General features: G+C 35.8%; 1 protein-coding gene across 1 annotated transcript in view; it reads right to left on the bottom strand.

Moving 5' to 3' along the window:
- The window catches only part of HAUS6 (HAUS augmin like complex subunit 6), a 39,131-nt gene that overhangs the window by 10,524 nt on the left and 2,579 nt on the right, over positions 1-26,028 (bottom strand). The window contains exons 2-12 of the mRNA XM_043891065.1: positions 24,493-24,588; positions 21,590-21,668; positions 20,765-20,897; positions 17,796-17,943; positions 16,741-16,806; positions 16,385-16,433; positions 13,504-13,674; positions 10,617-10,810; positions 9,764-9,890; positions 9,188-9,290; positions 2,266-2,347 (exon numbers count right to left, since the gene is read on the bottom strand). Coding sequence (XP_043747000.1) covers positions 2,266-2,347; positions 9,188-9,290; positions 9,764-9,890; positions 10,617-10,810; positions 13,504-13,674; positions 16,385-16,433; positions 16,741-16,806; positions 17,796-17,943; positions 20,765-20,897; positions 21,590-21,668; positions 24,493-24,588 — 1,248 coding nt within the window. The remainder of the gene's footprint in view (positions 1-2,265; positions 2,348-9,187; positions 9,291-9,763; positions 9,891-10,616; positions 10,811-13,503; positions 13,675-16,384; positions 16,434-16,740; positions 16,807-17,795; positions 17,944-20,764; positions 20,898-21,589; positions 21,669-24,492; positions 24,589-26,028) is intronic.

Genomic DNA, 26,028 nt, shown 5'->3' with positions numbered 1-26,028 from the left:
CAGACTGGTTCCAAATAAGAAAAAGAGTACGTCAAAGCTGTATACTGTCACCCTGCTTATTTAACTTATATGCAGAGTACATCATGAGAAACGCTGGGCTGGAAGAAGCACAAGCTGGAATCAAGATTGCCAGTAGAAATATCAATAACCTCAGATATGCAGATGACACCACCCTTATGGCAGAAAGTGAAGAGGAACTGAAGAGCCTCTTGATGAAAGTGAAAGAGGAGAGTGAAAATGCTGGCTTAAAGCTCAACATTCAGAAAACTAAGATCATGGCATCTGGTCCCATCATTTCATGGGAAATAGATGGGGAAACAGTGGAAACAGTGGCTGACTATTTTTTGGGGCTCCAAAATCACTGCAGATAGTGACTGCAGCCATGAAATTAAAAGACGCTGACTCCTTGGAAGGAAGGTTATGACCAACCTAGACAGCATATTAAAAAGCAGAGACTTTACTTTGCCAACAAAGGTCCGTCTAGTCAAGGCTATGGTTTTTCCAGTGGTCATGTATGGATGTGAGAGTTGGAATGTGAAGAAAGATGAGCGCCGAAGAATTGATGCTTTTGAACTGTGGTGTTGGAGAAGACTCTTGAGAGTCCCTTGGACTGCAAGGAGATCCAACCAGTCCATCCTAAAGGAGATCAGTCCTGGGTGTTCATTGGAAGGACTGATGCTGAAGCTGAAACTCCAATCCTTTGGCCACCTCATGCAAAGAGTTGACTCATTGGAAAAGACTCTGATGCTGGGAGGGATTGGGGGCAGGAGGAGAAGGGGACGACAGAGGATGAGATGGCTGGGGCATCACCGACTCAATGGACATGAGTTTGAGTAAACTCCAGGAGTTGGGGATGGACAGGGAGGCCTGGCGTGCTGTGATTCATGCGGTCGCAAAGAGTTGGACACGACTGAGCAACTGAACTGAACAGATGGTGTTTTTGAACTGAGAGTCCCTTGGATGGCAAGGAGATCAAACCCGTCAATCCTAAAGGAAATCAGTCCTGAATATTCACTGAAAGGACTGATGCTGAAGCTGAAACTCCAGTATTTTGGCCACCTGATGCGAAGAACTGAAAAGACCCTGATGCTGGGAAAGACTGAAGGCAGAAGGAGAAGGGGACGACAGAGGATGAGATGGCTGGATGGCATCACCGACTTGATGGACACGAGTTTGAGCAAGTTCCGGGAGTTGGTAATGGACAGGGAAACCTGGCCTGCTGCAATCCATGGGGTCGCAAAGAGTCAGACACGACTGCACAACTGAACTGATGGTGTTTTAATTTATTATAACTTACTAAGAGCATACAAAATGCAGGAGGCCTGAAGTCTCTTAAAATTTAGAATCTTATTTTTAGAATTATTCTAAGTATTTTGTTTCCGTACCTGTGCCTCATTAATATGGGGAAAGTGAACTAAAAGACACCCATTTAAATCAAATGGTAATCAGAAAAACAATAAAAAAGGAATCTGTCTAGCATGTCGTGTTTGACTACTAGTTAATAATGTTTATTTAAGGAGAAACATATACACATTTAGAGATTTTTGCTTTTATAATCTGACGTCAGTTTATTTAAGGGCCAAAATAGAATAATACAGAAAAAAGGCAATAAATAAAATAAGACTACTATTAGTTAGCTACAATAAACTAACTAGGTTCAGCTTAATCATGCTAAACTTGGGGATTAGATTAAATCAGAAGTCTTCCCCCCCAAAAAAAATTTTTAAGCATAGAACTCTTTTTATCAAATGGCATATAAAACCCCAATATACAATACAGATAAGAGTAAGCTGCTCAGGTTGAAGTGGCAAAGGATGGAAAAGCCACAGACTAAGTCTGACTCATCCTTAGCATCAGAGGGCGCTGCAGAACACAGACTGAAAACCACCAACCAGGTAATTTCAGAAGTCCCTAAACACTTGGATTTAGTCAACAGTCACAAGTGATTTCAAAGTTCACAGACACAAAAATGCAAAAATTCCCAAACTTGTATTAGATAATTTTCATATATATCTTTCTCTTCAAAAATTAGGTAACCCCCATGAGTCTCAACATTTAGATAAGAATAGAAAAGGAAAAATTGCCCATGCATCAGAAATGTTGACTCTTTCCAGAAAAAGGGGATCCACAGTGGGAAAACACCGTCTGATTAAGAGAAGAAAGTTATAAGCTATCCCATACTAGCGAAGCTTGAAAACTGGCTGAAGATGGAACTAAAACTAATGAAGATGAAAAAAATCAATACGAAAATCAAATCTGTTTTACCTGTTGGCTGGATCAGATTTAGTTTCCAGGGTATCACTTGCTCTTCTGCAATTATTTTCCTGGATATGTTGCTTAGGTGTAACTAAAGGAATAGAAAAATTAATTACTCTTTAATTACACTTGTACATTCTAATATTTAGAGCTCTCTTAAAGTTCTAAACAGAAGAAAATAAAAAAATATATAAATGTTAATAGGAAAAGATAATTATTCAATTATTAACTATAAAGTAATACACATGACAGTGATGGAGAATATGTACAATAGGCTCTCCTAAAAAGATAGCTCAAAGTATCCCCAAAAGGGACAATCCTCAACTCTTTAGTGTTATATATAGCCATGTTTCATGTTTAAGTACACAAACAATGCACTTATCAAATAAACCAGTCAAAAAGTTACAATACTTAGCACATTTTAGCTCAGCACCTACAACATCAACTGCTATGTATTTATTCTACAACATACCATTTAATAACTATGTCACTGCAATACTAACAATGGGGAAAAAATTTTTTTTAATGGAGACCTGCCTTCAAGAAATCAGTAGAGGAGAGACTATTGATAAGAAAAGCATTATGACATACTGTTACAGTATTATAATACAAGTATGCACAGAATGCAAGAAGGCAGAAAGGCACCTGGTCCAGAGTAGGGAACGTGAAGAAGCCACGAAAGTACCAGGAGAATAAGGTGCACGTTTGGTGTACCAGAGCATAGCATATATCTAGTGGAGAAGCATGACAGGAAATAAAATTGAAGGAAGTCATGGCTATATTTCAGAGGATTAGATATTCCAGAAGCTCCTCTTCTTTCAACATGTTTGATTCTGAAAGATTATACATGTCCAAAGTGTTACTGTATAAGAAACCAATGTGTATTGTAAAGTTTTCTTTTAATTCATCATAATGCCACCTTTTAACATTTTCAATATCCTAAGCTTTTGAACTTACTAATGATGATGTAGCTTCTGTTATTTATAAAACATTCCAGGGTTTCCCTGGTGGTTCAGCAGTTAAGAATCTGCCTTCCAATGCAGGGGACATTGGTTTGAGCCCTGGTCTAGCAAGATCCCTGGTCCAGGAAGATCCTACATGTTGTGAGGTAACTAAGCCTGTGTGCCACAACTACTAAACCCACCCTCTAGAGCCCATGAGCAACAACTGCTGAGATAATGTGCTGCAACCACTGAAACCCACATGCCCTATGGCCTGTGCTCCACAACAAAGAGTAGCCCCTGTTCACTGTAACTGGAGAAAGCCAACACAGCAACAAAGACCAAATGCAGCCATAAATAAATAAACAGACAGATAGAAAACTCTTTTAAAAAATAAATAAATGAAAGTCTTAAAAGCAACCAGAGATCAAAAATTACCTACAAATGAATGACAATTAGACTGACAGCAAATGTTTCAAACAGAAGGCATTAAGTAATGATGGCATATTATCAAAGTCTCAAGGAAAAATTAGTCCTTGATCTTGAATCCTATAACCGATCTATCATTCCTGAGTAAGTAAAGACATTTCTCCAAAGAAGACATAAAGATAGTCTATAATAGACACATGAAAAGATGCTCAACATTGCTAATTATTAGAGAAATGCAAATCAAAACAACAATATCAACCTCACACTGGTTAGAATGGCTACCATAAAAAAATCTACAAATAATAAATGCTGGAGAGGATGTGGACACAAAGGAACCCTCCTACACAGGGGAATGTAAACTGGTGCAGCGACTATAGAAAATATATGGAGATTCCTTACAAATCTAAAAGCAAAACTACCATTTGATCCAGCAACTCCACTCCTGGATATATATGCAGAAAAAACAAAAATTCTAATTTGAAAAAACACATGCACTTCAATGTTCATAGCAGCACTATTTATAATAATTAAGACACGGAAGCAAACCAAGTGTCCATCAACAGATTACTGGCTTAAGAAGTGGTATAAATGTGCATATATATGTATATATGTGTGTGTGTGTGTGTGTATGTGTATATATGTATATATACATGTATAGTGGATATTTTGGGCTTCCCCAGTGGCTCAGCAGTAAAGAATCCGCCTGCAACGCAAGAGCCGCAGGAGACTCAGGTTCATATCCTGGGTGGGGAAGATCCCCTGGAGGAGGGCATGGCAACCCACTCCAGTATTCTTGCCTGGAGAATCCCATGGACAGAGGAGCCTGGCAAGCTACAGTCCATAGTGTTGCAGAGTCAGGCACAACTGAAGCAACACAGCACACACACAGACATAATGGATATTTATATGAATATTTCTCAGCCATAAATGAGTGAAACATTGCCATTTCCACAACATGGATGGACCTAAAGAATATTAGGTTTAGTAAAATTAGTCAGAGAAAGACAAATACTATATACTATCACTTACATGTGATTTCTAAAAAGTAATGGAAATTTCGTCTAACTCAATGAAACTATGAGCCATGCCGTGTGGGGCCACACCACTGGAGAAGGGAATGCAAATCACTTCAGTATTCTTGCCTTGAGAACCCCATGAACAGTATGAAAAGGCAAAAAGATACAACACTGAAGGATGAACTCTGCAGGTCAGTAAACGCCCACAGAAGTGTGGAGAATAACACCAGAAAGAATGAAGAGACAGAGACAAAGCAAAAACAACACCCAGTTGTGGATGTGACTGGTGATGGGAGAAAAGTCCAATGCTGTAAAAAACAATATTGCATAGGAACCTGGAATGTTAGGTCCATGAATCGAGGTAAATTGGAAGTGGTCAAACAGAAGATGGCAAGAGTAAACATCATTTTAGAAATCAGAGAACTAAAATGGACTGGAATGGGCGAATTTAATTTAGATGACCATTGTATCTACTACTGTGGGCAAGAATCCCTTAGAAGAAATGGAGTAGCCATCATAGTCAATAAAAGAGTCCAAAATGCAGTCCTTGGGTGCACTCTCAAAAACCACAGAATGATCTCTGTTCATTTCCAAGGCAAACCTTAAATGTCACATTAATCCAAGTCTATGCCCCAACCAGTAATGCTGAAGAAGCTGAAATTAAACAGTTCTATGAAGACCTACAAGACCTTCTAGAGCTAACAACCAAAACAGATGTCCTTTTCATTACAGGGACTGGAATGCAAATTAGTAAGTCAAGAGATACCTGGTCTAACAGGCAAATTTGGCCTTAAAGTACAACATGAAGCAGGGCAAAGGCTAACAGAGTTTTGCCAAGAGAATGCACTGGTCACAGCAAACACCCTCTTCCAACAACACAAGAGACAACTCTACACATGGACATCACCAGATGCTCAATACTGAAATCAGATTCATTCTATTCTTTGCAGCCGAAGATGGAGAAATGCTATACAGTCAGCAAAAACAAGACTGGGAGCTGACTGTGGCTCATATCATGAACTCCTTATTGCCAAATTCAGACTGAAATTGAACAAAGGGAAAACCACTAGACCATTCAGGTATGACCTAAATCAAATCCCTTACGATTATACAGTGGAAATGACAAATGGATCAAGGGATTAGATCTGATAGAGTATCTGAAGAACTAAGGATGGAGGTTCGTGACATTGTACAGGAGGCAGTGATCAAGACCATTTCCAAGAAAAAGAAACACAAAAAGGCAAAATGGTTGTCTGGGGAAGCCTTACAAATAGCTGAGAAAAGAAGAGAAGCCAAAGGCAAAGGAGAAAAGTAAAGATATACCCATCTGAATGCAGAGTTCCAAAGAATAGCAAGGAGATAAGAAAGTCTTCCTCAGCGATCAATGCAACGAAATAGAGGAAAAACAACAGAATGGCAAAGACTAGAGATCTCTTCAAAAAAATTAGAGATAGCAAGGGAACATTTCATGCAAAGATGGGCTCAATAAAGGACAGAAATGGTATGGTCCTAACAGAAGCAGAAGATATTAAGAGGCGCCAAGAATACACAGAAGAACTATACAAAAAAGATCTTCATGACCCAGATAACCACGATGGTGTGATCATTCACCTAGAGCCAGACATCCTGGAATACGAAGTCAAGTGGGCCTTAGGAATCAACACTACGAACAAAGCTAGTGGAGGTGGTGGAATTCTAGTTGAGCTATTTCAAATCCTAAAAGATGATGCTTTTTAAAGTGCTGCGTTCAATATGACAGCAAAGTTGGTAAACTCAGCAGTGGCCACAGGACTGGAAAAGCTCAGTTTTCATTCCAATCCCAAAGAAAGGCAATGCCAAAGAATGCTCAAACTACTGCACAATTGCACTCATCTCACACACTAGCAAAGTAAGACTCAAAATTTTCCAAGCCAGGCCTCAACAGTATGTGAACTTCCAGGTGTTCAAGCTGGACTTAGAAAAGGCAGAGGAACCTGAAATCAAATTGCCAAAAACTGCTGGGTCACAGAAAAAGCAAGAGAGTTCCAGAAAAACATCTATTTCTGCTTTATTGACTACACCAAATCCTTTGACTGTGTGGATCACAACAAACTGTGGAAAATTCTTAAAGAGATGGGAATACCAGACCACCTGACCTGCCTCTTGAGAAATGTGTATGCAGGTCAAGAAGCAACAGCTAGAACAGGACATGAAACAACAGACTGGTTCAAAACTGGGAAAGAAGTACATTAAGGCTGTATATTGTCACCCTGCTTATTTAATTTATATGCAGAGTACATCATGCAAAATGTCAGTGTGGATGAAAACACAAGCTGGAATCAAGATTGCCAGGAGAAATATCAATAACCTCAGATAGGCAGATGACACTACTCTTGTGGCAGAAAGCAAAGAAGAACTAAAGAGCCTCTTGATGAAAGTGAAAGAGGAGAGTGAAAAAGCTGTCTGAAAACTGAACATTCAAAAAACAAAGATCATGGCATCCAGTCCCATCACTGCATGGCAAATAGGTAGGGAAACAATGGAAACAGTGGCTGACTTTATTTTCTGGGGTTCCAAAATCTCTGCAGATGGTTAACTACAGCCATGAAATTAAAAGACACTTGCTCCTTGTAAGAAAAGCTATGACCCTCCTAGACAGCATATTAAAAAGCAGAGACATAAAAAAAAAAAAAAAAGCAGAGACATTACTTTGCCAACAAAGGTCTGTCTAGTCAAAGCTATGGTTTTTCCAGTAGTCAAGTATGGATGTGATAGCTGGACCATAAAGAAAGCTGAGTGCCGAAGAATTGATTATTTTGAACTGTGGTGCTGGAGAGGACTCTTGAGCGTCCCTTGGACTGTAAGGAGATTAAACCATCAATCCTAAAGGAAATCAGTCCTGAATATTCATTGGAAGGACTGATGCTGAAGCTGAAGCTCCAATCCTTTGGCCACCTGATGCAAAGACCTGACTCACTGGAAAAGACCCTGATGCTGGGAAAGATTGAAGGCAGGAGGAAAAGGAGACGAGGGAGGATGAGATGGTTGGATAGCATCATCAACTCAATGGACATGAGTTTGAGCAGGCTCTGGGAGTTGGTGATGGATAGAGAAGCCTGGCATGCTGTAGTTCATGAGGTCGCAAAAAGTTGGACACGACTGTACAACTTTCACTCAAACTAAGTATGCCGAGAGTAAAAAGGCCCTTTCCAAGCTGAAGTGAGAACATAATGCCAACCAAATATGTCAAGAACTATCAAAGTAATTCTGTCGTCATGAATAATGCTCTGAATCTGAAAGTCTTTATTCATCAAACTATGAAGTCTTTTCTGTCTACACTTCTGCTGGCTCCTATCCTTGACCCATGCTCTCCGGTCTATGATGTTTCCCAATTAGTGTCCTCCTCACATACACCTGACTCTCAAACAAATCACCTATGCTAGTTGTGGTTATCCTTTTCTTCCTAAGTCCTGTGCTGATTGCTGCCATGATCGAATAGCTGCCTGAACTCCCCTGTGACCTACTCCTCACTGGCTACATATTTCAACGTTTTTTTATACACTTATTCCTCTACCTATCTATCTTACATTTACTGAACCCAGTAACAATTTCTTGTACACAAGCAGCAGACAACTGGGGAGACTAAGTATGAAATGGCTATTAGATATTGCAGAGAAATTAACTTTGAGGTGTGACAATGGTATGATATTTGAGGAAACTGGATGAGATATTATAGAACTATTATTAATTTGAAGTATAAAATTAATGGTAATTAAACAGGAAAAAGTCCTTATTTTCATGGGAGTGCATGCTAAAACACTTAAGAGTCAAGTGTTAACATTTCAAATGGTTTAGCAAAGAAAAATACATATTTAAAGCAAAAATCTCAACTGCAGAAACAGGCAATGGTTAGGTATTCAAGTAATTACTGAACTATTCTTTCATGTTAAAAAACTGTGGGCTTCTACACAAAAACTTATAAACGACTATTAATAGCAGCATTACTCATAGTAGCCAAATGGTGGAAACAATACAAATGCCCATCAAAAGACAAATGGATAAACAAAATACAATTAAATCATACAAAAGAATGTATTCACACATAGTAATGAAGTATAGATAAATGCTACAACTTGGATGAACCTTGAAAACATTGTGCAAAGTAAAAAACTGTGCAAGTAAAGAAAGGAGACACAATAAGCCTCCTATTATATGATGTTCTTTACATGAAATATCCAGAATAGGCAAATTCACAGAGACTGGAAGTATTTAGTCATTATCAGGGCCTGGGAGAGGGGAAAATGAGGAGTGATCGCACAATAGGTACCAAGTTTTCTTTTGAGGTAATAAAAATCCTCAGAATTAATTAGTGGTAATGGTTGCACACTTTTGCAAATTTACTAAATGCCACCGAGTTGGACACTTTGCAATGACCGAAATGCTATATGCATTTCATCACAAAATATAACTGGGAAAAAAACATGAAAGAATATGTAAGAACTATTATTATAGTGAGAAACATTAATGAGAGGCAAGTCTAAAAGAGAAAAAAAGTAAAAAACCAACCTGGAAGTGAAGCAGGATACTGTAAAAGAATGCTCCTCGCATATGCTTCTTCTGAGGCAGGGTCAAACGAAAGTGGAGACATAGGCGGTAAAAGATCCACAGCCTCAAAACAAAGAATTTGTTATTTTGAAATATACACACTTTACTCAGTACCACAATAACAATACTAAATTAACCTATGAAAGGATGATTTTTTTTCCATAATAAAGATAGAATTACCAAACATACAAATTATACTATAACTGTTTTAAACTAAAGAATACAATATTAGGAATAAGAAGACTACTTTGTCCTCAACTATGCCTCAAATGTAACAGAACCTAACATAAAGAGAAATGTCTCATTTTCTTTTTAACACAATCCATTGAATCTAAAAATATTAACCATATCATAACAACACCTTGATGAACATTCTAATATGTATTTAGAAAAATCAGAGAAACCAAAATATTTGAAATTTAGGCTCAGATGCAAAGCATACACACATACTGCATTTCTAAGTCACTTGTTACATGATAAATCAAGAGATTACAAGAGATTAAACTATTCTCCAAAAGGCAAGTCAATATTACTTACTGGAGTAGAACTCTTAATTATACTGAAAGGAGATAGGCCGAGAAACTCTTTCCACTTTTTATGCCATTCTTCTTGTTTTTCAACAATAGAATGTCTTATAGTTTTGAGATCTTCTGTTATTTTATACCTATGACGGAATAAAAAATAACTTCATTCAAAACATAAATATATAAAAAGAAGGACTAAGAAAAAGTACTGAAATAAGAATTTGTGGTGTATCTGGGAAACCTCTGTAACTTCTCCTCAGTTTTGCTGTGAACCTTAAACTCTTCTTTAAAAACATCAATTTAAAAAATTTAAGAGCCAATTTTAAAAATCGAAAAAAATGAACAAAAATAAAAAAGAATACAGTGGGGCATTCCAGGTGACACAGTGATAAAGAATCCACCTAATAATGCAAGAGGCGCAAGAGACGCAGGTTCGATCGATCCCTGCGTCGGGATGATCCCGGGGAGTAAAAAATGGCAACCTGCTCCACTAATCTTGTCTGCGAAATCCCAAGGACAGAGGAGCCTGGCGGGCTACAGTCCATGGGATGGCAAAAGAGTCAGACACAACTTAGTGACTAAATACCACACCACCACCACAAAACAAAGCTAGAGAAAAGCTTAAATTATTTCATTAAGAATTATCATTCAGTGCAAGTATTATACACCAGATAAAAGAAAACTACATTAATTTTCCTTTCTACTTCATGTGTCTCTCTAGGAGTTGATGATATGGTTTTTGAGTACCAGTAAAATTTTCACATTTGTTTGCCAAAACTACAGAGGTGTTAACTAGAGTTGTGCTGAGAAATTATCAAAACCACCCTACTCTTCCCCAAATGAAATAACAGGTCTTTTTAGTGTACCTCATATGCTTCAGATCTGACAGTCTTTCTCTCTGAAATCTGGTCTCTTTTTCAAGGAAGTGTAGGTCTACTGTCAGTCTTGCTTGGTCAGTCTGACAACATTCACATTTCATTACTTTCAAGACTTCATTTAATAACCAAAAAACTGTTAAGATGTTCAATTTTCCAGCCTCATAAATATTTCCTATGTGCAACTAAGGATTCAGAAAGGAAAAAAAGTGGTGAATTATAGATTCTTAAAATAATAAAATGCTATAAGAACATATTTATGTCTTTCACTAATATATAAAAAAGCTACAAGAGTGAAAAAAAAAGCTATACAAAAATGAAATTATGTAAATACTTCTGATCCAAAGAAAACTACTGTGGAAGAATTAACACACTGTTTTTTATATCATGCAAAAAAAGTTGAAAACTAGAATAAAAGAAATGCAAAGAAATGGAAAGTAAAATAAAGATTGAGGAGAAAGATAAAGCTTAGATAAAGATAATAAATTCATGTTTTAACAAAAGTTGCAAAATTGAAGGGCCCCTAAAGACTGATTCCAAACTTAGACATTTTTATTTGGCTTGCACAGTTTCAAAGTTTTAAAATCATTTGAATTAGTTACCAATATTTCTAAAAAAGACTTCATCATTTCCTGGTGCTTCCCTGGTGGCTCAGTGCTTAAGAATCCGCTTGCCAATGCAAGAGATACGGGTTTGATCCCTGGGTCGGGAAGATCCCCTGGAGAAGGAAATGGCAACCCACTCTGGTATAATTGCCTGGAGAACCCCATGGACAGAGTAGCCTGGTGGGCTACAGTCCATGGGGTTGCAAAAGAGCCAGACATGACTTAGCAACTATACAACAACTTATATAAATTTATATAAAATTATATACAATTATATATAAATATATAATTTATATATATTTGTAATATATATAATAGTTATATATTATATAATGTATTAATATAATATATTCATATATATTATATAATTATAATATATATTATAATTATATATTTATAATATATAAATTTATATATAAATATATATAAACTTATATAAATTTAACTTTATCCCTATTGTTACACATAATTTTGTACTTAATTTATATATTACCTGCCTAGCCCCTATAGGAATCTGTGTTTACAGATCCTAATTTTTTATGTACTCTGAATTTGAAGTGCCTGACATGTTACCCGTTAAAGTTCTTCAGGGTCACAATATTTTATCTTTACATCCCCTTGTTGTGTTGTTTAATCGCTAAGTTATGTCCAACTCTTTGCAACCCCATGGACTGTAGCCTGCCAGGCTCCTCTGTCAAGGGGATTTCCCAGGCAAGAATATTGGAGTGGGTTGCCATTTCCTTTTCCAGGGGATCTTTCCAATCCAGGGATCAAACCCAAGTCTTCTGCATTGGCTGGAAGGTTCCTTACCACTGAGTCACCTGGGAAGCCCTTATATCCGCTACAAGACAATAAAGTCAATGCTTAATAAATTTTAATTTACTAAGAAAAAAAAAAGTAGTGATTCAGATGTAAATGTCCCATAAGCAAGTGGAAAAATTTGATACAGTTTGCATTGAAGGGGAGGGACTGGAAATAACAATTTGGTAATATTATTGTATAGGAGGCTGATGAGACCATGGAACTGGGTAAGAATTTACAGATGAATTTATAACATGAGGAAGAAATGAGATCATTAAAGGAATAATAGGGAACACACTCACTTAAAAGTGAGAGAAAAAGAAACCACTGGAAAAATGGAAACAGTAGTCTGAAACACCACAGGAGGGCACCGACACTAAGGTAACAAAAGCTAAAAAAAAAGACTTTAAAATAACAGAATCAAGATCAAAGGAAAATAAGAAAATGGAGAGTTTTTAAAAAGAAATTTTTAAAGAATTCATTTGAATCAGTTCTAATGAGATGGATGAAACTGGAGCCCATTATACAGAGTGAAGTAGCCAGAAAGATAAAGACCATTACAGTATACTAACACATATATATGGAATTTAGAAAGATGGTAATGATAATCCTATATGCAAAACAGAAAAAGAGACACAGATGTACAGAACAGACTTTTGGACTCTGTGGGAGAAGGTGAGGGTGGGATGTTTCGAGATAATAGCATCGAAACATGTATATTATCTATGGTGAAACAGATCACCAGCCCAGGTTGGGTGCATGAGACAAGTGCTCGGGCCTGGTGCACTGGGAAGACCCAGAGGGATTGGGTAGAGAGGGAGGTGGGAGGGGGGATAGGGATGGGGAATACATGTAAATCCATGGCTGATTCATGTTAATGTATGACAAAAACCACTACAATATTGTAAAATAATTAACCTCCAACTAATAAAAATAAATGAAAAAAAAAATTTAACAAACTAGTGAATAAAAAAAATAGAAATTTTTCAAAAAAATAAATAAATAAAAAGAAATTTAGCTATCAGAGATCATTATTGCCCTCTTTGAGAATTTATAAAGAATTATGTACCATATCATCTTCCTATTAAGTACCTCCTACTCTCTACACTGTACAATGTAGTACCATAAAGTGAAAGTGAAGTCGCTCAGTCGTATCCGACTCATTGCGACCCCGTGGACTGTAGCCCACCAGGCTCCTCCATCCATGGGATTCTCCAGGCAAGAATACTGGAGTGGGTTGCCATCTCCTTCTCCAAGTACCATAAAAGGTATGGACAATTAATAAAAGTTGATAGATATAAATATACACACCCTTAACAGTACCCCTCGTTATGAAAGATTCACCAGATACACGCACAAAAGTAAATTCTGAAGACAGTAGAAAAAGACTGTAAGAAAAATAATATACAATACATAAAATAATTAAGTGAAAGGAGTTTTCTCAAAAGCTTCCTTAATTATCAAATGCTTACCTGACACACTTGTTTCTCAATTTTATCAAGTAAGAGGCTTGGAATATTGATAGCAATGTTAGTTCCATCTAAAGTATAATTGTTATCAAGACTAAGAACTGAACTAACAATTTCTCTCTCTTTTTCCAAAAACCTAAGTGTTTCATTCACTGAAGTCCACAAAGACCGAACCTTTGAAAACAGAGACAAACAAATATTAAAGTCTACATATAATCAGTCTATACATACATTAAAGAAATGTAAAACACAAATATATGTTTTTTCCCAGGAACAAATGAAATATTCCTGGAATGGCTTCTGATAAAAAAATTAACTATTTTAACAGTCCAAAAGCACTGATACTACTTTCAACATCACTTTAAAGAATTTCTAAGGAGAATCTAGACCATTATGATTTGGAAAACATACCTAAGAAACCTTACATTATCAAGATGCAATTAGCATTTCCTGTATTCTGATATGCCATCAATCTAAATATTTTTCAAGAAGAGTCGAAGATTTTCAGGAGAAAAAAGAAAACACTATATATCAACTTTTAAGAGTCATTCAAGTTTCAAAGAGTTAAAATGTCCAAAACTATGTATTAACCTGTGTTTATTAAATTAATTATAAGAATGTTCATAGCACTCATTTGTAATAGTCAAAAACTGTAATAAATTCAAAGAATTACCTTGAGTAAAAAGAGTATATTTTGCTATACTCATAAAATAGAAAATTAGACAGCAAAGAGAATGAACACATACAACAGCATGGATAAAACAGCATTAAGTGAAAGAAGCTGAATACAAAAGAATGTATTTTATACACGCCCATTTATGGGTCAAAGAGGCAAAACTAATCTTTAGTGTAAGAAGTGAGGACAGCCGTTTATTCTTGGAAGGAAACAGCCGTGAATGAAAGAGGGTTCAATGATCCTGGGATGATGATAACATTCTGTTCCTTAAGTTAAATGCTGGTTACATGGATGTGTTTCGCTTTGCAAAATTTTGTCAAGCTACATGCAACGATTTTTGCACGTTTTTGCATGTATGTTATTATGCCTCAAAAGAATTTACAAAAGTAGAGAGGAGGAGGGAAAATATAATAATTATATTTGTGTTAGTGTCTGTGTCTTCTCACAGCACAAAGAAAAGCTGTTCCACAAAGGAAGTCCCATTGACTGGCCAACTAGAGATCTCACAGGATGGCATTTTCTTGGTGAATGTACAAAGATCCAGGATCCGGGTCTCAGATTTTTCAAGTCTAGAAATTTTATCTTGTCAATGGCTCAAAGTTGACTCAGGGAAACTAAATATTACCTAAACTCAAGAGAGATAGCTGTGAATTTAAGACTCTGCACTCCCAATACAGGACCCCAGGTTCAATCCCTGGTCAGGGAGCTAGATATCAAAGCCACAACTAAAGATTTTACATTCCACAACTAAGACAAATAAATATATAAATTTTTTTGCTATGAAAACTCTTAATGGATTTCATACCAACCAAACCTATTAAGCTTACAATCAAAGATACTACATTCAACAACAGGAATATTCATATTCACTGAACTAGAAGCTCCATAAAGGAAGTGACTCTGCCTGTTTTCTTCAATGCTCTAGCCCATAATATCTAGAAGAATGTCTAGCAAGTGATCAATAAATAGTCACTGAATTAATGAATAATTATTTCCTATTGTTGTTTAGTCACTAAGTTGTGTCTGACTCTGCAATTCCATGGACTGCAGCACGCCAGGCTTCCCTGTCCTTCACTATCACCTGGAGTTTCCTCGGATTCATATCCATTGAGTCAGAGATGCCACCCCAGTCTCCTTTGCCATCAATCTTTCCCAGCATCAGAGTCTTTTCCAGTGAGTCAGCTCTTTGCACTATGGGGTCAAATTACTGGAGCTTCAGCTTCAGTCCTTCCAGTGAATATTCAGAGTTGATTTCCCTTAGGATTGACTAACTTGATCTCCTTGTAGTCCAAGGGACTCTCAAGAGTCTTCTCCAACATCACAGTTCAAAAGCATTAATTCTTCAGCGCTCAGCCTTCTTTATCCTCCAACTCTCACATCCATACATGACTACTGGAAAAACCACAGCTTTGACTATCCAAATCTGTGTTGGCAAAGTAATGTCTCTGCTTTTTAATATACTGTCTAGGTTTATCATAGCTTTTCTTCCAAGGAGCAAGTGTCTTAATTTCATGGCTGCAGTCACCATCTGCAATGATTTTGAAGCCCAAGAAAATAAAATCTGATACTGCTTCCACTTTTCCCCCTTCTATTTGCCATGAAGTGATGGGACCAGATTCATGATCCCGAGGAGGGCACTCACCTCTTCCAATGAAAAACTGCCTAAAAAGTCAAATCAATACTCCAAAGCAGCTTGGTGACCACAGAATAAGAACAAAGAGCTTGGGAGAGATTTCATCCAAATACAAAGACCTAAGAAAACACTCCTACCGCACATTTGTTAAAGCCAACCTCTGAAAGCCTCAGATCATCTATATCTACCAGATTCCTCATGCCAGTCTCAATGTGACTTCTCATTTTTCTTCCAAACTTACCACTATCCTCCTTCAAATCAAGTATTTTTTGCTTAGATAAATATTACTGATTAAGTTACAATCAAACTGAACCTTCCTTGTTAGAGTGAAGATTTTAAATTAACCAAATTTAAAACTGTGTTGTATACGTTTAGTCTGATTGATTATAAGCTAATTTTTTCCATTATATTCAAGTGTCTGAAAGGCACCTGATACTTTTATGTCCATACAACTTATGAGTTAAAAAAAAGTATAACACTGTTACAAAAAGACACATACATGAGTTCAGTTAAGTAAGTAAACACTGCATATCACAAAAGCAAGATTAAATTTCTCCCTTCAAAAGTTGTCTCACCTTTTGAATTTTCTCTTGTATATTACTTTGGTCATCACAGGGTTCCATTCTAGTTAAAAATTAAATAATCTCATTAGTCAATTAAAAAAATAATGGTAACTTACCATCCAAAGAGCTAATTAATCTGCAAACCCAGCCACTAACCACCATTCCTATTGAAAGCAAAAATAAAACTCAACCTCAAAGCTACCATAATTTATTAGAAGAACTGGACTAGGAATCTGTTTTTGTCTTATTATCAACTAGGTATTGAAATGTTATTTTAACTAATCTCATTTTTTTTTTTTAACCTATAACATGCAGGAGGTTAAACTAATAAATACTTCAGGCAACTTTCAGTTCTAGAAGTCACTTACTTGTTTATTTGGTTTTGCAGTCCCATACATTCTGATCTCAAATTTCGTACCTGTTTAACTGACAATCTGCAACAAAACATACAAAATGACAGCTATAATTCTACTACAACAGTATAGCCCACTTTGATATTTCCCCCCATTTCATATCTTTACTCAAGGCCTCTAAGGGCTACTCTTCCAAATATACTAGTAACTAGTCTTAAAGGGGCTCTAGACTCCCTTTAAGAATTACAAGAGTGATTTAACATATAGGCAGGACTATTGAGATAAACCAGAACTTCTTGGTTCATAAACTCTGGCTTCAGGTAAAAATGCTGGAGGTAAGACTGCTCTCTTATCACATTCTTAGGGGATAAATTTAAATGTTACCTAAGGGAGGCAACGTTGCAGTTTTAAGGAGATTTAAAAGGATTTTTTAGCTTTCATAATAGATAAGACAGCATTTAAAAAGCTATCTTACTACAGTTGTTTACAATTATTAAAAATCTGACATAATCTATGTCTTGGGAGTAAGAACCTTGCCTCTTTGTTTAATGCTGTAGAACCAGTGTACAACCAATATCTGGCACACAGAGGTACAAATTAAAAAAAAGTGCTGAATAAATGAACATAAATAAATATAAGACAATATAAAATGGCTAAAGAAACCAGTATACCTTCTCAACAGATGCTAAGTAGACATTAAAAGTAATACATTAAAGCAATATGGAAAAATTTACAGAATAAAATATCAAGAGAAAAGAGGATACAAATTAGAATGAGCACTATAATTACAGCTTAAAATTTTATTTCCACGTTTAAAAGAAAAAACATCTGAAGAAACTGAATTTTTGAACAAAAATGATACCGTCCTTTTCTCTAAACTTTCATTTACAGCATGCCTGAAATGACAGCATACTTTATTCAGAAGTGATCAGGCTTTAAAATGGAAAGATAAAAGGTAGTTGCCAAGAGATTTTGAGGTATTCATGAATTACAGCCACCGAAGGGATACTGATGACATTTGTTCAAAAAGAAAGGAATTTTCATTTTCTAACTATCAAAGTATTACTTACTGTGCATTTTCTTGATATTTTCGGATAACACAATCTTCTCTTTGCAAAACTTGTAAAAATCTATTACGTGTTACAAGGCATCTGGCAAGGCATATGTGCAAATCTTGTGGTTTCACATTAAATGTCTCTGTAAAACGTATAGAAGAATCTACATGGAAGATAAAATACAGAAAACTTAGACTTGTGCTGTGCTGTGCTTAGTTGCTCAGCCATGTCTGACTCTGCAACCCATGGACTGTAGCCCGCCAGGCTCCTCTGTCCGTGGGGATTCTCCATGCAAGAATACTCAAGTGGGTTGCCATGCCTTCCTCCAGGGGAGCTCCCCAATCCAGGGATCGAACCCAGGTCTCCAACATTACAGGCAGATTTTTTACCATCTGAGCCACAAGGAAAGCCCAAACTTAGACTTACAAGCTAATAAATACAAAAAATGTGAGACTGTTGAGAAATTAACAACCTCACTTAACTAACAACTCCTTAACAGCTGGTATGACAATACACACAAAGATACAACTCATTTCAGTAAAAGCAAGGATGACCTGTTTTTTAAAGAAGGCAACTAAAAAAGGATTGGGGACTTCCCAGATGGTACAGTGGTAAAGAATCTGCCTGCCAATGCACAAGATATAAGAGAGAAGAGTTCGATCCCTGGGTCAGGAAGATAACCTGGTGTAGGAAATGGCAACCCACTCCAGTATTTTTGCCTGGAAAATTCCATGGACAGAGAGAGCCTGGCAGACTATGGTCCATGGGGTCGCAAAGAGTGTGACATAACTAAATGACTGAACATACACAAAAAAGGATTATCTGAAGTTGAGTTATTTTACATAACTAAAAATTTTTAGAATCCATCTGCCCAAAATAATTCTTATTATCACAGCACAAAACATCCATGAACAAATATGCTGTTACACGTAAGCAACTTCTTAACACACCTTTTAACAACAAAGGAAGAAAATTAGAAGGGATGAGATGAGATCACATCACCTTCATTGCTGCCAACAGCCTACTTTTCTTCCTAGTAAGACCAACAGGACAAGACAACCAAATAAAACCAATCTCCATTTCTCAAGTAATTCTTGGCTATGTTACTAATGATCAAAGCAGACCCTGAGAAAAATCCATCCAAACATTTTAGAGTTAGGGTTTTCACATGCAATAAAATGTAATAAATCCTACTTTAAGATGGCTAATACAATAAAGATAGGTATGCTGGAAAACAATGGCCTCACACCATACTTAACATGACAAATCCATGTGCTAGATCACCCACAAAAAATAATCAAAAATTCTAAATATTTAACAGGAGATGAGTTTATTGGATTTAGAAGTCATCCATAAACTGAATATGATCAATGAAACTGCCTTAAATAAGAAATCGAAAAAAAAAAAAAGAAAAAAAAATCGAAAAAAATAAATAAATAAGAAATCGGATAACCCATGCCTAAAAGTTTTATGTACAATAAACTCTTGCCAAATCCAAATACACATGATTCACATAAAATAGTTTGGGTTACATGTAACTAAAAAGAATCATCTAATAGAAAAACTGGTAAAGTGCTCATGCCACATTAAATTTAAAATATGCAAATACTTACAAATGAGATTACATGTACATGTTTTAAAAAACCATGCAGGGAAGATAAACTAGAAAAAATGTACTGTACATATATATATACACACAAATACATATACGCACAAACACAATATGTACCTTGAACACACACAAAATGATATATGTATAAAGTTTGTCATTGTACAATTGTTTTTATAGCAAAATATTAGGGGCGGGGGGAAGCCAAATTTCTGTCAGAACAAACGTGTGATAAATACACTATGACACACCCATTCAAATACCCAGGTATTTGAAGTTCCAAATACATTGTATTTGGAAAGATACAATGAGAGAAAAAGAATAAGATCTATGAACTGATATGTGATGATCTCCAATATACACTGTTACATAAAAAACACAAGACTGAAAACCATCACCATTTAGGGTTTAAAAAGAATATATACATATTTGCCAGAATTACTGATTCCAATGGCTGTTTCTGAAAAGGGTATCCAGGTAACCTAGATTATAGATAGCACCTCCATAGATATCACTAGACAGTCAGAGGTGCAAGACACTTTTCACTTTCTGAATTTTGAATCATGAGAATGTATTACTTACTCAAAATAATTAAAATGTACAATATGACACTAAAAAAACAAACAACAAAAACAAACACCTAAAAGAAATCAAAATGTCAGCAGTGGTTATCTCTAGAAACTGGAAGATGGGATTGTACTGTACCAACGTTTTCATCTTTTTCCTCCCATGTTTTAAGAGCATAACTCAATTAAACAGAGCAGCTTATTTAATAAGCTACAAATGGCATTAAGTCTTAGCGTAAAAATCCAGTATTTTGTTTCTAAGATTTAGCAAATAGATAAAATCCCTTTAAAACATAATTTCAAACCAAAATATTCCAACACATTGCCAGTAGCCAAACTAAATCTCTAACAAATTCAATACAGCATTTAATACAATGTATTACAGGCAAACTATAACCTGTAGGTCTAACGTGGCCCATTTTTGTGAGGTCAGCAAACTAGGCCTGCTTTCTACATTTTTAAAGAGTTATATTACAAAAAAAAATTTTTTTAATTCACAGAGAGGTGTATGTTACAGAGACTCTTATGTGGTCCACAAAGTGTAAAATATTCACTGTCAGATCTCACATAGAAAATGTTCCCCAACCCTGTATTAGAACATAATAATCCATATTGCTACTTATGTACATTATGACGGGATTTCAAACTGCAGTTCCAATAAAATATTAACTATTTGCCTTTTGAGATAAAGTAATATCTTTATCTTCCCTTATTTTATTAAACTCTCTTGATGATTTACAAATTATAAGAAATAATAAAAACCAAGAATCAAAGTGAAAAAAAAAAATCTTACCATAAGCTTAACTTACTTTTAGAATGGGTTTTTATATATTTTACTGCAACAAATCTTGCAAAGTGATACATTATATGAATAAACTTAGGACCAACCGGAAATAGAAATAGTGAACCAACAACTTGAGGAAAGCTACTTCCACATTCGGCCTATGATAAAAGGAAATAAGGCAATTTGAAGACATTATCAACGATAACCTTTATATTTACATCATACTGTTTTTGAAGCACAACAGGATTTATCAGAATTATTCCATTTGAACCACAAGTTAAATTTTTGAATCTTTCTAAGCTCTTGGTAGATTCAGTCACAAAAAGTAATTAAAATTTAAAGTCACAATTATTGATACTATTTGGGGACACAAACTAAAATAATCTACAGTCAAAATTATTTCTTTAAATAAAAACTGTTATATAAATTCCTAAGAACTCAAAAACCTATTTCCAAGGCACTTAGTCAAAAAACTGGTTTCCCAGAAACAGAGTCCCAATCAAAACCACCAGAAAGTATTATTCTGATATTTCTTATTTATACTGTTAGCATAAAAGCATTAAGAAGACTTCACCTTTAAAAAAATTAATGTACCTCAATAAAGCCAGACCAAAAATTGCAGTTTTCAACTGCTCAAAAGTTTGCATCTTTTATGGAGAAGGAAACAGCAACCCACTCCAGTATTCTTGCCTGTAAAGGTCCATGGACAGAGGAGCCTGGCAGGCTGCAGTCCATGGGGTTACATGACTGAGCACGTGTGCATGAGGGTGGAGGGAGATGGGTTGGTAGCAATAAACTGGTAGAACTTAAAAAAGAAAAAGTTTGCATCTTTTAGAAAGAGAATACTTACAGAAATCTTTTTTAACCATTCACAGAAAAGTTTTCGGAATTCAACATCACGTTTTTGATCAAATGGAGGCCAACAATGTCTTTAAAACAAAAATAAAAATTAGAATTATGAACAAAAAAACAAACTCAGCAAAACTTTAAAATATCAAATTTATCTCCTAGCTCAGCTGATAAAGAATCTGCCTGCAACGCAGGAGATCCTGGTTCAAGTCCTGGGTCAGGAAGATCCACTGAAAAAGGGATAGGCTACTGACTCCAGTATTCTTGGGCTTCCCTGGTGGCTCAGCTGGTAAAGAATCCACCTGCAATGTGGGAGACCTGGGTTTGATCCCTGGATTGGGAAGATCCCCTGGAGAAGGGAATGGCCACCCACTTCAGTATTCTTGCCTAGAGAATTACATGGACTACAGTCCATGGGTTACAAAGAGTCAGACACAACTGAGTGACTTTCACTCACTCACTCACTAGAAACATTATTGCTAAATCAAGGTTAACATTGTTGGCTTAAAACTCAACATTCAGAAAACAAAAGATCATGGCATCCTGTCCCATTACTTCATGGCAAATAGATAGGAAAACAACGGCAACAGTGACAGACTTTATTTTCTTGGGCTCCAAAATCACTACAGATAGTTACTACAGCCATGAAATTAAAAGACACTGCTCCTTGGAAGAAAAGCTATGACCAACCTAGACAGCATATTAAAAAGCAGAGACATTACTTTACCAACATAGGGCCATCCAGTCACAGCTATGGTTTTTCCAATAGTCATGTATGGATGTAAGAGTTGGATAATAAAGAAAGTTGAGTGCCAAAGAATAGATGCTTTTGAACTATGGTGTTGGAGAACACTCTTGAGAGTCCCTTGGACTGCAAGGAGATCCAACCAGTCAATCCTAAAAGAAATCAGTACTGAATATTCATTGGAAGGACTGATACTGAAGCTGAAACTCGAATACTTTGGCCACCTGAGGCAAAGAACTGACTCACTGGAAAAAAACCCTGATGCTGGGAGGGATTGGGGGCAGGAGGAGAAGGGGACGACAGAGGATGAGACAGTTGGATGGCATCACCAACTCGATGGACATGAGTTTGAGCAGGCTCCAGGAGTTGGTGATGGACAGGGAAGCCTGGCATGCTGCAGTCCATGGGGTCATAAAGAGTCAGACACGACTGCATGACTGAACTGAACTGAAGGCTAACATTTCATAAATTTCAACTAAAGAGAGACGAACCTGTAAGAAATGAGGTCTTTTTCTTTATAAACATCTACAGGGTTAAACTCCGTTTAGTGTGAATAATCAGTGAATACATAGGGATGAATACAGGAATGAATCACTATTAAAATTACTGAAAATTAGTTAAAGAAGACAACACGCTCAATGAATTTAGTAGGCTAACACATAAAGATAGTGTAAATAAATTAGTATGTTAAGCCTGGGGCAAAAGAGAGAAACATAATGGTTACACATGAAAAGCACAAGAAGAATGGCCTAAGAGATCATGACCCCTAGGGATAACCCATATCACAGTCAGCAAGTGCTACTGTTTTGTGGACAAACAAGATATAAAATTATTAAAAATTCAGTTTTAGTAGAAAATAATGGATTTTAAAATTTGCCTTTTGCTTCCCACTGATAATCAATTTTATCTAAATTTTTATCCTGAGGCATAATTATTTGCTGAGGGTCCCATATTTTTCATATTTCTATAGCATAACATACCTTGTGTATTCACAGAAAAAAAATTAAGTATGCATAGAAAAAAGATTAAAAGGCTGAAATAACAACAGTGATATTCTCTAGTTGGGTTTAGGAATGATTTTTACTTCTTTAACTTTTTCTGTATTTGCTGAATTGCTTTAAATAAGCTCTATTTTGTTTATAATGAGGGAAAAAATCCAAAAATCTATTTTTATCTGAGCAGGGGAAGCCCTATAACTTAGCAATGCCTGAATGCCTGCTAAGTTGCTTCAGTTGTGTCTGACTCTTTATAACCCTCTGGACTATAGCCTGCCAGGCTCCTCTGTCCATGGATTCTCCAGGCAAGAATACTGGAGTGGGTTGCCATGCCCTCCTCCAGGGGATCTTCTCAACCCAGGGATTGAATCCCCATCTCCTGCATTGCAGTCAGATTCTTTACTGCTAAACCACCAGGGAAGCCCATAACATAGTGATAGGGATTTCCAAAATATGTTTCAAATATACTTGTTCTCTTGGTCACTCAAAACTTTAACTGAAGGCAAGACTATTAAATTATCATAAGTAAAAACAATGGTCTTACTATTTAAGAGAATGATGATGCAACATAAATATCTGAACATTTTTTACAACAGATGAAACCCACCTACAAAATAACTTGGAATCAAGGTTAGTGATTATTCATTTTTATCTCTTCTTATACTATTTAATATACAACAGTATAGGACAATAGGCTAAACTTAATAGGAATGATCTTTGTCTATAGCACTTGACACTTCTTTATATCATGACAAAAATAATAACGATTTACAGAGATTTTAGGAAATAAAAACAAGACAAAACAAACAATACTGCCTATTAAAAAAAGGAGTAAAGGAGTAAACAACAAAAATTAAAACATAATTAAGTGCATGTCTAGATTAGTATCAATTAAGTATTCTAATAATTAAGACTATGAAGAAGTTAGGAATTATATATGTATAAAATGAAATCCATGTTACTTATGAAATCTACCATGAATTCAAGTACTGAAAAAAAGGACTCAGATTAATAAAGGTTAAGTACTAAATCTGTAAGACCCAAACCTAACGTTTTTAACATACATTAAATAGTTGAAAGCCAAAGTTGAAATTTTCACCATATCAAGTGATAATCCCTTTTTTAAGTCCCTTACAAAAATAAAATGAAATAACTTTTACTCACTTGAAAACTTCTTTGGTGAGAGACTTGTCAAGTGTTTGAAACAAAAAATAAGAAACTATGTGAAAGGCATCACGGTTCAGCTTGTCAAACATGTTCCTATGGTTTAAAAGGAAATAAAGGCAGGAAAAAAGAAAAGGTTAATAAAACTAAGTATCACAAAAAGCTGTGTAAGAGTTTGACACAAATTAGTTTTCATTCTGTTCAGAGGTCAAAACAAATTAATTTTTCTATTTCATGTATACATTTATAACCAATTAAGAAACACATGCAAGTTTTTATATTTTGGTTCTGAAAATAATGATCAAATAGAAGAAAACTGGTAGAACTTTATTTCAATGAACACATTCTACAAAAAAAAAAAAAAAAGGAAAGTCTAATTAGGCGAAGAGAAAACCATGGCTAAGATAAGTGAAGATGTGATACCAACCAACATTTTCTGAAAATAAAAGACTTAAAATTTATTGACTTTATTAGTCAGGTATTATTTTAACTAAGCCTTTTACAAGCAGTAACTCAGCTAATCTCCACTAGTCATATGAAGTTACTAACTGTACTTGCAGTTTTAACATGAAGTATTTTATTTAATCTCAACAACATTAGAAAGTAGTTTGATTTTCCTCATAATACAGATGACATAACAAATAGATTTAAGTACCTCGGTGAACACAAAAAGCTATTTTCCTGAAATAAACTTTTTAAGTTGAAAAAATGTTCACATTAAAATTCCCACACTTAACATTTTGTCAAACAACTCTTATCCTTGGAATGTTTCTATTCCTCAAAAAAATACAAATAAAGTTCCTACCTCCTTATCATCTCTCAAACCTGTTATTTTTTTTTCCACAGAGTACCCTGTTCTCTTCAACACTTCTAATTTTTAAAAAGATAACCTTTAAAGAAAGGTTTGTTCACCCACTAGACTAAAATTTTATAAGGTAAAAGTTTATGTTTGCTCTGTTCACCACTGTATACCCAGGTCCAATACTGTGTTCAATTAATATCTGTTGAGTAAACAAGTGAATGAATCACTTTTTCTTTCCATTCCCACTGCCTTCCGTAGTTTAGGTCCACCTAACTGCAAAGCCATTCTAATCCATTCTCTGTAATGCAACCAGCATGATTTTTCCAAAATGCAAATCTCTGGGGCAAATATCTAGCAATGGAATTACTTGATCATATGTTAAGTGTACATTTAACTTTACAAGCAAAGTGACTATGCAATTCCATGCTCACAGAAACTAGGAACACATAAAATTTTGCACCAACATATATAAGTGAATCTGGGACTTCCCTGATGGTCCAGTGATTAAGACTCCACACCCCACTGCACAGGGTGTGAGTTCAATTCCTGGCCAGGAAACTAAGATCCCTGCATGCTTCATGATACACACAGCACAGCCTCTATATGGATGTGTGTGTGTATGGATATGTGTGTGTGTGTGTGTGTGTGTGTGTGTGTGTGTGTGTGTGTGTGTGTGTGTGTGTGTGTGTGTGTGTGTGTGTGTGTGCGTGCGCACGCGCATATTAAAAAGCAAA

This window comes from Cervus elaphus, chromosome 29 (assembly GCF_910594005.1).
Source record: "Cervus elaphus chromosome 29, mCerEla1.1, whole genome shotgun sequence".
Lineage (NCBI taxonomy): Eukaryota > Metazoa > Chordata > Mammalia > Artiodactyla > Cervidae > Cervus > Cervus elaphus.
The sequence above is the reverse complement of the archived record's forward strand: the minus strand, read 5'-3'. Positions and strand labels throughout refer to the sequence as shown.